General features: G+C 42.8%; 3 protein-coding genes across 3 annotated transcripts in view; 2 read left to right on the top strand and 1 right to left on the bottom strand.

Annotated features, from left to right (window-relative positions):
• The window catches only part of LOC126561571 (uncharacterized), a 92,268-nt gene that overhangs the window by 41,802 nt on the left and 38,406 nt on the right, over positions 1 to 12,060 (bottom strand). The gene's annotated exons all lie outside the window — the stretch shown is intronic.
• On the top strand, positions 10,415 to 10,762 carry LOC126563413 (chymotrypsin-elastase inhibitor ixodidin-like). The gene is made up of 2 exons (XM_050220054.1): positions 10,415 to 10,499; positions 10,563 to 10,762. The coding sequence occupies exons 1-2, from the start codon at positions 10,415 to 10,417 to the stop codon at positions 10,760 to 10,762; spliced, it is 285 nt and encodes a 94-aa protein (XP_050076011.1).
• Positions 11,364 to 11,879, top strand: LOC126563243 (zonadhesin-like). The gene is made up of 2 exons (XM_050219872.1): positions 11,364 to 11,451; positions 11,518 to 11,879. The coding sequence occupies exons 1-2, from the start codon at positions 11,364 to 11,366 to the stop codon at positions 11,877 to 11,879; spliced, it is 450 nt and encodes a 149-aa protein (XP_050075829.1).

Here is a 12,060-nt window from a genome sequence, read left to right as displayed (position 1 = left end):
ACGGTTTGTTTCTCGGGAAGGGGTGTCGGTTGGGTGAGTTTTCTATGCGGTCGATATCGCTATATTATTGGTAGCGAAATAGGCAATCAAAGCCAGACGGGTTCGATTAGGTGAACAATGTACACGCAAGTGGAAAGATGTCGAAAACCATTCCATTGTTCCCGATTCGTGGGACGGTTTTGGAGTGGTTTGCCGGAGGAGCGGAGCGGTAACAAACCACACAAAATGATGGTGGTGGATGAGGTCTTGAAGTTGCGACTTACTGGAGCCAAATCAGAAACCGACAAGGCAGCTGAACTTTGGCATAAGTGAAATATTTAATTTTTCAACGTGCTGTGGAGCTGTTTGAGCTGCGATGAAGCTGCTTATTGAAGCGTGTAGAGCCTACCCTTTATGTTGTTTCTGGTTTAGATCCTTCCTTACTTGGATAAGGCATTAAGATACTACGTCGACAGATGAAGGGCGAAGGCCCCCATCTTTAAATATGGTTGTGAAACATCCGGAAAGGCTTACAGCTACATAGCGCATTCTGTTGCTGTCGGGTCTTCAGGTATAGAAAGATTATTTGGAGTATTATCCTATAAGAAGATAGTTAGAGGTAGCAGAATACCGGTCCCTCTAATTCTTAATCAAATTTGGAATTTAAAATATAGTTTTCATTATATGAACAGCATTAACAGACAAGTAGATTTCGTAAAGTTTTCCACACAATTTCAACATTATATGACAAGAATAGATGAGCTTCATTCCTCAAAAACACATCCTCCTTTTCTGTCTCCAAGATCTGAGAGCATTTCTCGAACTAGCACATCAAACATTATACCACGTTGACAGTACACACGGTTCATTTTATTTTTTATCATAAAAATTCGTAATGATAACCATAAGACAGGATAGTCTTGCTTGGACGTTTTGCTTCTACCATTGGACGATAGAGACTCAGGATGTGGTTTATGTGTGTAAGGTTAGTGCTTTAAAATATCCCAACCGTCCAACCAACGTTTGCAACTAGTCCGTGCTGCGAAACAAGAAACACAATAAAACGTAGCACAACACGCTTCCCGACCGAAAGAATGCTGTTCCTTATGGGTTTTCTCTCTAACGTGGCTGTCGCATATTTATAGCAAAAACAGCAAAATAAAAACTCGACTGAAATAAACATTTTCTTTGTTGGTATTGTTCGTTGCTGCTTCCCTTTTTCGGTTTTGATATAAATTCTTGCAAACGTATGCTCCATTTTGTTGTCCCGATCTACACACTCAGCAGTCCACTAGGGAAGTAGCATTCGGGTGCGCTATAATTTTTCTCAACGGTCAACGGACAAGGAATGTAGATATGCAAGGAGAAAGGGAAAATAAGCACACACACACACACACAACAGCAAAAATGAGAAAAATAGATTGAAAAATAGAATGATCATAAAATGAAATTATGGATTGCATGTAGCCACCAAAGGACCACCTTTATTCTTGCAACGAGAGCCTCTTGGCGATGATGTAAGCACTGTAAAGTTACCTCCGCAACATTTCCGACCGACCGGGCCAAAGTTTATTTTGCTCGGGTTTATTCGACAGCCTGGTGAATTTATGCTCCGGAACCCACCTCGGACGCTCAATCAGGCTGGGCGGCGAGATTTATAGAGAGCATTCGTGGCCCAGCTTCGCATAAATCGGCTATTTGTTTAGTTTCATTATAAAAAAAAGGAAACGAAACGGCTCGACAACACCAAACAGAGCAACCGATTGAAGGGGCGCGGTTGATGTTGCATGTATCTTAACAATTGCCATTTTATTTTGTGCAACATAACACAAAAAAGTATACTAACAGTGCCGAGATATTTGTGTGTCCCCTTTATGTGGTGTATGTAGTTGCATTTGTGTGGTTTGTATGGTTCAGGATAAAGGCAACAACCACCTTGTATTTGGATTAAAGGAACGAAAATCCACTCCCACCGTGGGCAACAACATGCGCCATAATTTATCAAAACGATAAAAGATATTAAAACGTGCACGAACAGTGTAATACTGTCCAAGGATGCGGTTACATGTAATGTTCCAATCCCTGGTTCGGCGGAGCGGAGAGTGCCGAGTTTATAAACAACTTTCACTGTTAATATGGTTACATTCGAAGCTCATCCATCTCAAGGCGCTGTATAATGGAAAGTAAAAGCTATTTTTCTTGCACTAAACCACAACATTTCCCCTCTAAGGGAGAATATATACAGCCGAATGAGCTTTTTCGATGGATTTAAGCCTTATTTATGAAGCAGCGATCATGGACGAGAGCCTTTGTGGTGATCATAGCTGAAGCTTAATAGAGGTAGACAACAAACGATTAATCAAACTGATGTATGTGAACCGGGGAGTAAAATAATAAAATTAAAAAAGCAAGAAACAAGTCGTACAATAAACATTTTTTTAGGTTACTCTACTGTAATATTGAATACATTTAGCTCACATTTCAGACTGACAGAATTGAGTCGCATAGCTTTATCAAATGTGTTGAAACATTAAGAATAATTATGTGTTATCTTTTAACAACTTAAAATTATAAGAAATGTACAAAGATTTATTTGAAAAACAAACTGATAATGATTACTTCGGGAAAAACTTTGGGTGTATGAAATATTTTCTCAGAATCAACAGAAGCTGAAGACAATTGCAAATAACTATAAAACACCGTTATTAAAAGTTAAATGAATTTCACCAAATAACAAATAAATTATAAACTTTTTGCAAAGCCCTTTATCAAACCCAGAACATCTACATTTTATCTGATACAAAGAAAATGGAGTTCACTTTCAACAAACGATTTCTAACCGCCATAATCGTCGTTTGCTCTTTACCCCATTATATAACGAAGGGTGTACCTTGCATGAGGATGGGCTTGAGTTACAACGGAAGCCACCTTGACCTTGGCAGGCTCGATGAAGATTACATCTAAGCTCGGTATCTTTGCCAACGGTAATGCTCACTTCACCTTCCGCTATATGTTAAATGAAGGCGATACCCTTTACACTCCTTCTCGTCGGTGCAACAAAACACGATTTAAAAAAGAGGGTTTTTTCTTAAAAAAAGTTTTCTTTTTATGTTTGCTTGTTTTGCCCGATGCTAAAAGCAGCTCTTATGAGGGTAGGAAGAAAAGATTATATCTTGCATGAACATTTTCTGGTACATTTTTGACTGCGCCTATAAAAAAACGATGCGAAACCCTTGACTAAAACCTAATGCTACGGACGAGGGTTAATCAAACCCAGCGGATGAACGATAAAAAGGATTATATGTTCGTTCTTCTCGACCTCGAAACTGCTCCACGGAGAATGATGGCAATGATGATGAGTGGGGGGTGATAATATGAAACGGTGACGAGATGCTTTGGATGCTGATGATTATGATCGATCGTAGAGGGATGCAGCGAATGACACATCAAAACAACCACATACACAAAAAAAAACAAACATGTTTAAAAGGACGTTGAAATGAGCATGAGAACAGGATGGGTCAGAACAGAAGGGTTCTGCAGATGTAGGACGGTGCCGTAGCTGCTTACCCTTCATCGAGAGACGCTTGTAGCCGGGCGGTAGAAAGGCGGCCGGTGGCGTGATTGGTGGCACAATGTCCCAACCGGGCGAAATGACCTCCCCCACACCACCCAGTATGCCGCTGGCCGCTGACGGTCCGGTTGGGGTGGATGCGGTCGACGAAATGCCGGTAGTGCCCGGAGTTCCCGCACTGCCCGGCGTTGATGCACCGCTTCCTCCACCGCCGAGGACATGGTTGCAGCCGCCACTGTTGTTGCTACCCCCGTTGTTGTTGTTGTTATTGTTGTTGTTGTGGTTGTTATGTAACTCCAGATTTTGCTTCTCGATGCGCCGCCGCCGCCGAATGCTCGGGGCAAACGTTTTCATCGTGGCCAGAAACCCAACGCCACTCATGATGCTGGTTAATGTATGCCGTCCTTTCGGTGCAAGACCGTTTGTTGCATTCAAAGTTAGTGAGGGTGGGAGTCGTGTTTTGCCGTGTATCGAGCAAGAATAAACGAATAGCTACCACACTAATCGGTCGAAATGTGCCAGATAATGGGATAGAAACGTTTTATCTGAATCCACTTTTCAAACCAAGGGTTAGCTTATTATCTATCAGCTTTGGTTTGTATAGATATTGATGCACTTATGATAACAACGTTAGCGATTATGTTTAGCACAGGTATGCGCTACAGTAAACGCGCTTTACAGTCTTTTCACTACTTCACAATAAAATGGCTGCGTCTTTTAGGCTTTTCTCCACTATGACTAAGAGTGTCACTATTAAACAAGGTACACCATATCCCTGCAGATAGATTTCTGTCCAACCACCAACACACAAGTACGCGTACGCGCGCGCGTACATAAACGTTGCGCGTAAGGAACGTTTACAAGCCGTGGCCTTGTGCCATGGCCTTCACCACCAGCAGTGCCTGGTCAGGGATTGTGTTTCCGCAATCGGAAAATCGAGAGTCCGAGCCAACAATTTCTGATCCGTTCCCTTTAGCCAGCTGCCAGCAGCATTGGGGCTTCAATGAATCGGGCAGACGCGCGCACAATCAAACATTTTCCCAGGAAATTTGCTATCTTTCCTTCGCGGCTTTACTTTACACACACTCACACAGAAGATAGTGGCTACTGCAAAACTTTACTTTTAACAAACGCGCATCAAAAATATAGTTTCCTCTGTCCTAAGATATTTCCTCTGCTCTACTGATACGTTGACGTCTCGGTTTTGCACTACATTCGTTTCAATTTCTGGAGGATCATTGGTTAAAGCTTTTAGTTTTCACGTATCTTTGAAAGTTTCCGCTGTCTGCAATGTAGCGACCGGGATGGGAATGAAACACACGATCAGACAGAATGGTTGTTGCTGCCAGACACACACACACATAAACGAGCTGTGTACTCAACCGTCTTGGCGACACTGCGCCTCACGGCAAAGCCGGACAAATTTTCCGATCACGTGCCCACACTTTGGTTGTAATACTTGGGGATAATCAATCCTCCCTGATTTCAGTTGTTCGTGTCGGACGTGCCGTCCAACTTCACTGGAACTTGTGTGTTACACATGCTTCTGTCGATAATGTTTTACAGCACAAGGCAATCATACTGAATATCTATCCTTTTTCACATCTTCAATCGGTCGAAACACTCTACAGCACAAGCACTTTGCATTACAACTTTTCAAACCGAAATCAGCGAACCAAATGCAAACAAAAAAAAAACTAACTAAACAACACAACAGTCTGGACTTGTGCGTTCTACCACCTTCGTTACATAGCTGGATCACATTGAACGGGCCTGACAGAAGTGTTTGCCTTTTTTCTTCCGCAAATTCTTCGCCCCTGGGTCTTGGGAAAACTTTACAGTGTGTTCGGGGTAGGAAAAACACTTGCAAACTAGCAGGGTTGGAGCGTTTTGGAACGCAAACAGGCGACAGCACGCTTGTGGTTTGGCGTACATGAGACTATCCGCTCTGTTGGGGAACTGTATATCGTATAAATGCGTGTGGCCGTGTGTGCGCGTGTGTAGTGCGTACACGATACCGCACCGAACCGAAGAAACCGAGACCGAACTGAACGGGATCCGGAAAGTGACTGTGACTGAACGTGAATCTCTTCCAACCTGGTCCCACAGACAGTCAGCGCAACCAGCGCGTAATATCCTGACCACTTGGCACTCTCTCTACCTCACAATGCTCTGTTTTCTGTGTGTGAGTGTGTGTGGGTCTAGGGGCTTCTCTTTCTGTTTCCCTCCTTCACTCATGCTAACGCAAATGGGTAGCAACATTCCTACTTCGCTGCTAACGCGTTAACCACTGTGGTGGCCGGGTTCAACGTAAAATCGGCATTCCGACAACGTTCGTTGGCATTGGCTACGTATGCGGCGTCGCACTCTTGATGATTTTCGTCATCAATTCTTGCACCTCATTCCACGCTTTACCAGCTTCAATCACCGCAACAGTCACTTCCCCGTGGTTTTGGGTGAAACATTTTGACGAATGTTTTCAAAAGAGAGTGCGAGAAAGTATGAGCTTAGTTGAGAAACTAGAGTGTCGATACAAGCTGAGTGGATAACACCAGTTGAGCATCAACAACTTGGGGAAGCTAGCAGAACCTCGAGCGAAAGTAACGTAACTGTACGATCGAAGAAAAAATCTCGTTCCTCTCAGAGCAGTAGAAGTGGCAACTGCTATTCTCGTATACTCTCTCTTTGCCTTACTCGGAGAGCTGTGTAGTCAATTCCGATGAGCGACGATCACCGATACAACGACGGACAAAGAGCGAACGATAGTAAAAATTGAATCACTGAAGGGTGTTGTTTGGCCGGGACGTCATCATCACAGCAACAGCTCGTCACCGGGCAAGCCGGTTTGTGACAGGCAGGAATGATGGTATACAGTACATACGCACACTCACACATGCAACACCACAAACCGTACTTACACATGTGTAAACATTAATAACAACTTTCACTCGCTACACAAACATCTGCACTTTCTAATGATTCATGGATTTCAATCAAAGAGAGCGAGAGTATTGAGCACTCAAAAACCGGAATAAGAGTGGAAATCTTTAAATGCAAGGTGGTTCTTTCTTGAGCTACTAGGCAAAACAATACAATGCTATTTAAAAATAAATGCAATTCATAGGGTAAGTAGGGAGTTGAAAAACTAAATCTCATTATGATTTATGGAGAAAGATTCATCAATAGTACGAACAGCGTGTTTTAATTGATATTCAGTTAAATTTCTCATTACAAAACAAATAATTAAAACCAACAGCGCATGGGTGGAGACGCCCAGTCTTTTGTGGATGGAAAGTTAAATTAGGATGCTTGCGTTGATGAATTGTTTTGAGCTTTGAGCTTCTAGTCTAACGGACAAAGAATACACATGCAATAGTGCAACATTTAGAATCACAAGCAATAATTTATTTTAAATGGACAAAACTTGTATTTTAAAGGTTAAGTAATTAAGTAAAAATAATATTTTTTAAATTCTAGACAATCCAAAATAATACATAACGAAGAAAATAAATGCCCTCTTCTGGTAATTCAACTCGTTTGAGCGAAACCTTGCCTCAATCGTACATCAACAACCACAGTGGAGGCGCCTGGTCAGGCGTAACTGCATTCAAGGCTTTTTCCATCATCGAATGTTTTCAGCTCGCGTTACGTAACCGCTGGCTCGTGGTAATGTGATACAAAATTCAGCCTATCCACATACATCGCACACCCACACACTTACATTGAGCAGTTTATCCCGATCATCGTGCGAATTCAGCGAAGTACGGGTTTTTGAGTTACGGTCCCATATAAACCCCTTTTTCCATTAAGCCTACTATGGAGTACACCGTTAGATTTCTTGGAAATCGTTTCTTAAGCATCTTGAAAGCAGTGTAAGTTATTCATATCCATCGCTTTTCCGTTTTCTTCGGCCAGCTGAGACCTCGGACGTTAGCGCGAGATTCCCACCGTACGACGTGTTTCGGTGCACTCTCCGGGAATCTTTGCAAATATGCTAACAGAAAATAACGCCCACCCATTTCCCTGCGCCTGTGTGTGTGTATGTGTATGTTTACGGTGGATGAATCACACAAACCACAACAGACGAAAAACGGGCCCCGTGACCACCTGACAGCAAACAGGCAACACGACGATGGCGTGTGTTTTTCGTCACAAGGTTATAAACGGTGCTGTTAGTCGTCGGTGTATGATGTGTTTCGTCTCACGACGCTGGATGAGGGACTGCGTGCATGAATCTGTGCTGGTATGTGTTAGATTTTTAGGCCGGGTAGTGTTTGTTTATCATTCCAGGGTTTTACCAAGAGCAAACGCACATGGGGAGAATGGAAAAACGACAAAAATGAGCAACTCAACCGCATTCACGTGACCATTGGCTCTCCTGTGCAAGCTCAGCTGTGCTTTTCCTTTCGAATCCATACAACTGTTGATATAAAACATACAAACTCAGGAAGGAAAAGTGCTTTAGGTTTGTAACATACGAGACAATATAAAAATTAAAAAAAATCATCAAATCAAAGCGAAAAACTTGACTTTTTATACATTTCCACGTACATTAAGATATCACTGACAGACCGGAGAGCGTAAGTTGAGGGATATTTATAAAGGATGTGTGATGTTGGTAAAGTATTACGTACATTCTTTAAAGTAAAAAAGAAAAACCCGATAGCATATGTACTTTACTTTAGGTGATTATAAAGCCAGAATAAACATTCCAATCCTAATACAACCATTTTAAGGTATCTCAGTGTAGTTTCCTAATGAATAAGAAGGTACTTTATCACATTTATCAAGCTATTATTTCACAACAAACATATCAAATTCCTCTTCAGACTACTGAAAGCATTTTATCGAGGTACAAATATGCGCGAACACACCACTAGGCCGAAAAGGCAAGCAACTCTTTTGTTCGCTTGGTAGTTTAATTTCGTGTGTTGCTGACAGCTCCGGATAAGGACATTCAACCGCACACAAGTTCAATGAAAGTTTTCCCAGACACTCTACCCACCGGAACGGCGCTTGCTCGGTGAGTGGCAAAATAAACAGAGAAAATGGCGTAGGGGAAAACGATGCTTCAGGGGAAAGTAAGAGAAGTAAGAGAATCTACCAAAGCAGTGAGAGGATACTCTACGCACTTCTTTCGTTTTCCCCAAGTGGGAGAATTGAGCTACTGTTTTGCTCAGTCATACTTGAATCACCCTGTACCTTGATAGGCGGAATGTTGTTTGAGTGACCAATATAGTCATGCTAAAAATAGAAATCCCCTAGTAACACACACGCCGTGAGTGTTGACGGTAGCTCACCAACCAGCAACGAGTTCAATGTCGGGACGAGGGTTACGACGATGCGTACCAGCTCTGGTTAATGTCACGCTTACGACCGGGTCCATACATAGCAGACTGATGATACAGGCTGATATTTAACGCTAAAAATACCGACTGGATCTTAGAACTGCAGCACGCTGCTGAGCATAGGATGTTTCTGTTGTTGGGAGTAGCCAACCGATGATTCAATTCACCACCTGTCATATCCTTGATTACATGATTCCATTCCTTGCCTAACCGCTTCGAACGCCATCGGTAACGGAAGCTGCTGTTTTTGCTTCGTCATACCGCTCTGCTCACTGCACTTACGTTCGATTCCATTCACTCGAAGCGGATGAAGCGTGCATCTATTTCTGTTTACAAACAAACATTTCGCCCTTCGAGAGCTACAGGAGGAGGGCGTACATTCGTGTCAAGTTCAGCATATTTTTGGATAGCGGAGTTTCTCGTTTGCACTACCGGCAGAGTGCGTTTACTTTCCTCTCCGGACACCTCTGTCATTGGAATGTTTAACCTTCTTGTTTCCCGCCCCAAAACCACACGTTTACCTCTGTGCTTATAAGGGAGAAAATGAAAGCGTTCGTCTGTTTTATTATTATGCTTTCCGGTGTGTGTTTGCACACTTTTCATTTTGGATGAAAACTTCCCCATCAATCAATCGAAATGTCGAGAATCGTTACTGTTTACACGTTTCGTTAGTCGATAGAACACGAAACGGCACTGGAATCGGTTCCTCACTGCACACACACACACACACACACACACACTGCTAGGATTGAGACTGATGTAATCTTTGTTGAGGGGACCGACCACCGGATGTTCGTGCACAATTCTTATTTTTATTACCTTTTCTGCCGCCACAACTATTTCAAAATGCTACCGCTGAAAATGGGAACTCACCGTAAGAGAAGTTTGCAGCAAGAAAAAGAACTGTATGTAGCTAGCCATGAACAGCAAAGCAGTTTTACCACCAAACGGTCGTGCAAAACGAAAAACCCATACAAACACCATGCACAACCCCGTCCCGAGCGATAGAAGTCGCCTTCAACTTAGAGCATGGGAGGGTGGGTTGTGGTTTGTATTGATTTCTTTTTCTTATGCTTCTAGGAAAATTGATATTTTTCACCTACCTGTAATGAGAGAGTAAAAGAATAAAAGGAAACATTATTTAGAGTGACGAAAACAATGAGATATATGTATATATGCTTACTTCAGTAATATGTTAGAAAAAATAATTTTAAATATATTTACAACAATTTTTCTCACGGCAAAAGACGATAAAGTTGCAAAATTCATTAAGGACCCTTTTTCACATTGGAACGCTTCCAAACACGTCACGCATACATTTGCCAATGCAAATGAACGCATACATTTGCCACTGAAGTGAAGTGCGAGTAATTTTGGTTGCATATTTGCACAGGTGCTCGTTTCAATCTTTCTATCATCCGCAATTCGTCTTAGGAAAACTTGCGTCTTTGAGCCTCTTCTAACGACCCGCAATACCACACATCGTAGTGCATCGTGGAGAAGAGTGCTTGAAATGAAAGTTGCTATCCCTTTGCTGCTGTTTGTGACGCTGTTTGTGGCGGGCACTCTGTCTCAGGTGGACCCGAACGATGAAGAAGGTAACAAGGATGTCGCGTTTGATGTTTGTACAAAATGTAACGCTTGCTTTCGATACCCAACAGGCGATGTGTTGTCCTGTATCGACCCAAATGAAGAACCACTCGAATGCGGTCCAGCCTGTGGCGATCGAACCTGCAGCAATCAGCGCAGGAACAACGTACTCTGCTCGAGACAATGCATTGCGGGATGCTTCTGCAGGGGAGGTTATGTGCGAAACTCCCGAAACATTTGTATCCCATCGTTTATGTGTTTTACCGGCTAAAAAGTTAACGAAATGAGCCTTCGATTAGTTGAACGAACATGATTGTTATTGTTCGAGGATACGTTATTGGTGAACTTGCGAATAGTATCCGGACCGCTCTCCTCGAAGTGGCGACGAACTGTCTGACTACGAGGTGTGAAAGAAGTCTAACAAGCCATTAGAAGGCCAGCATGACCAACAGATAGTTAAGTCAAGAAGAAAAAAAGATATCTAAATGGTGATTTTAGTAGTATAAAGTGTCTGTGGTGCTTTTTAACACATAAAAACACTTTAAATAAACAAATTTTTAGTTTTTGAGTTGTTTGTTTGTACAAACTGAATCATTGTACGATTCCCTAATATGCAGAAAGAACACTCCGGAAAGATATATTGAATCTTAACAGTTACAGTTCGAAGGCCTGACAAACTGATATGGCAGATTTCTCAGAATGTTTGTACAGCTGCTATCAACTACCAGACACAACAACTAAATTCTCTGTAACGGGTCGGGTCTGGAGGTGTCTGCAGTGTCTACAGTGTCTTAAGATGGTCACCAAGATGGATGTCTCTTTCCCTCCATTCACTCTGTTTGCTTCCGCCGACGAGCGAAGAAGTTCACAGTATGGCGCGATACGTACTTGGAGTGTTGTTTCTAGCATGCAGCTTTACGCTCCTCTTTGCAATTCCAACCGATAAACCAGCGGCAAACGGTAAGACAGCTTACGGGATCAAGTTGAAGTAAAATCTTATAACTTTCATTTGTTAATTTTTAGAAGCAGTATCAAATACCGCTGAAGTTGCTCCACCATCTTCACCCGCTTCTGAACCTGCTACTCAACCTGCGACAGCTTCCGAAGCTGCTACCCAAGCTCCGACAACTGCTGAGCCCACCACTACCATTGCACCAACGACAGTGGAGGAAGAAACTGGACCACCACCGATCGTCTGTACTGATCCGCGCGAAATCTACGACGAGTGTGGAAGTGCCTGCGGTGATCGTACGTGTGACAATCAGAGACGCTCGGACGTGAAATGCTCCAAGCAGTGTGTGGAAGGTTGCTATTGCCGCAATGGCTACGTGCGTGACAAGTCCCGCCACTGTATTCCGGCGTACCGCTGTGGTAAAGGTTTGTGGTGAATGGACATTTTTGGAAAAAAAGAGCGTTACTCAGCCATAATAAATGATTAGACTAACTTTTCAGATGACTTCCAAGGCCTTATTCCATTGAGCTATTTGGGATGACTTGAAGTGCTAGCAAGACGATGACGTTGCACCCGTGTGTTGAAGTCAGGCAGGAGTCAGTTCAAGTTGACTTGAG

Source organism: Anopheles maculipalpis, chromosome 3RL (genome assembly GCF_943734695.1).
Source record: "Anopheles maculipalpis chromosome 3RL, idAnoMacuDA_375_x, whole genome shotgun sequence".
NCBI classification, from domain to species: Eukaryota; Metazoa; Arthropoda; class Insecta; order Diptera; family Culicidae; genus Anopheles; species Anopheles maculipalpis.
Note: the sequence above shows the minus strand (reverse complement) of the source record. Positions and strands in the feature narration are given on the sequence as shown.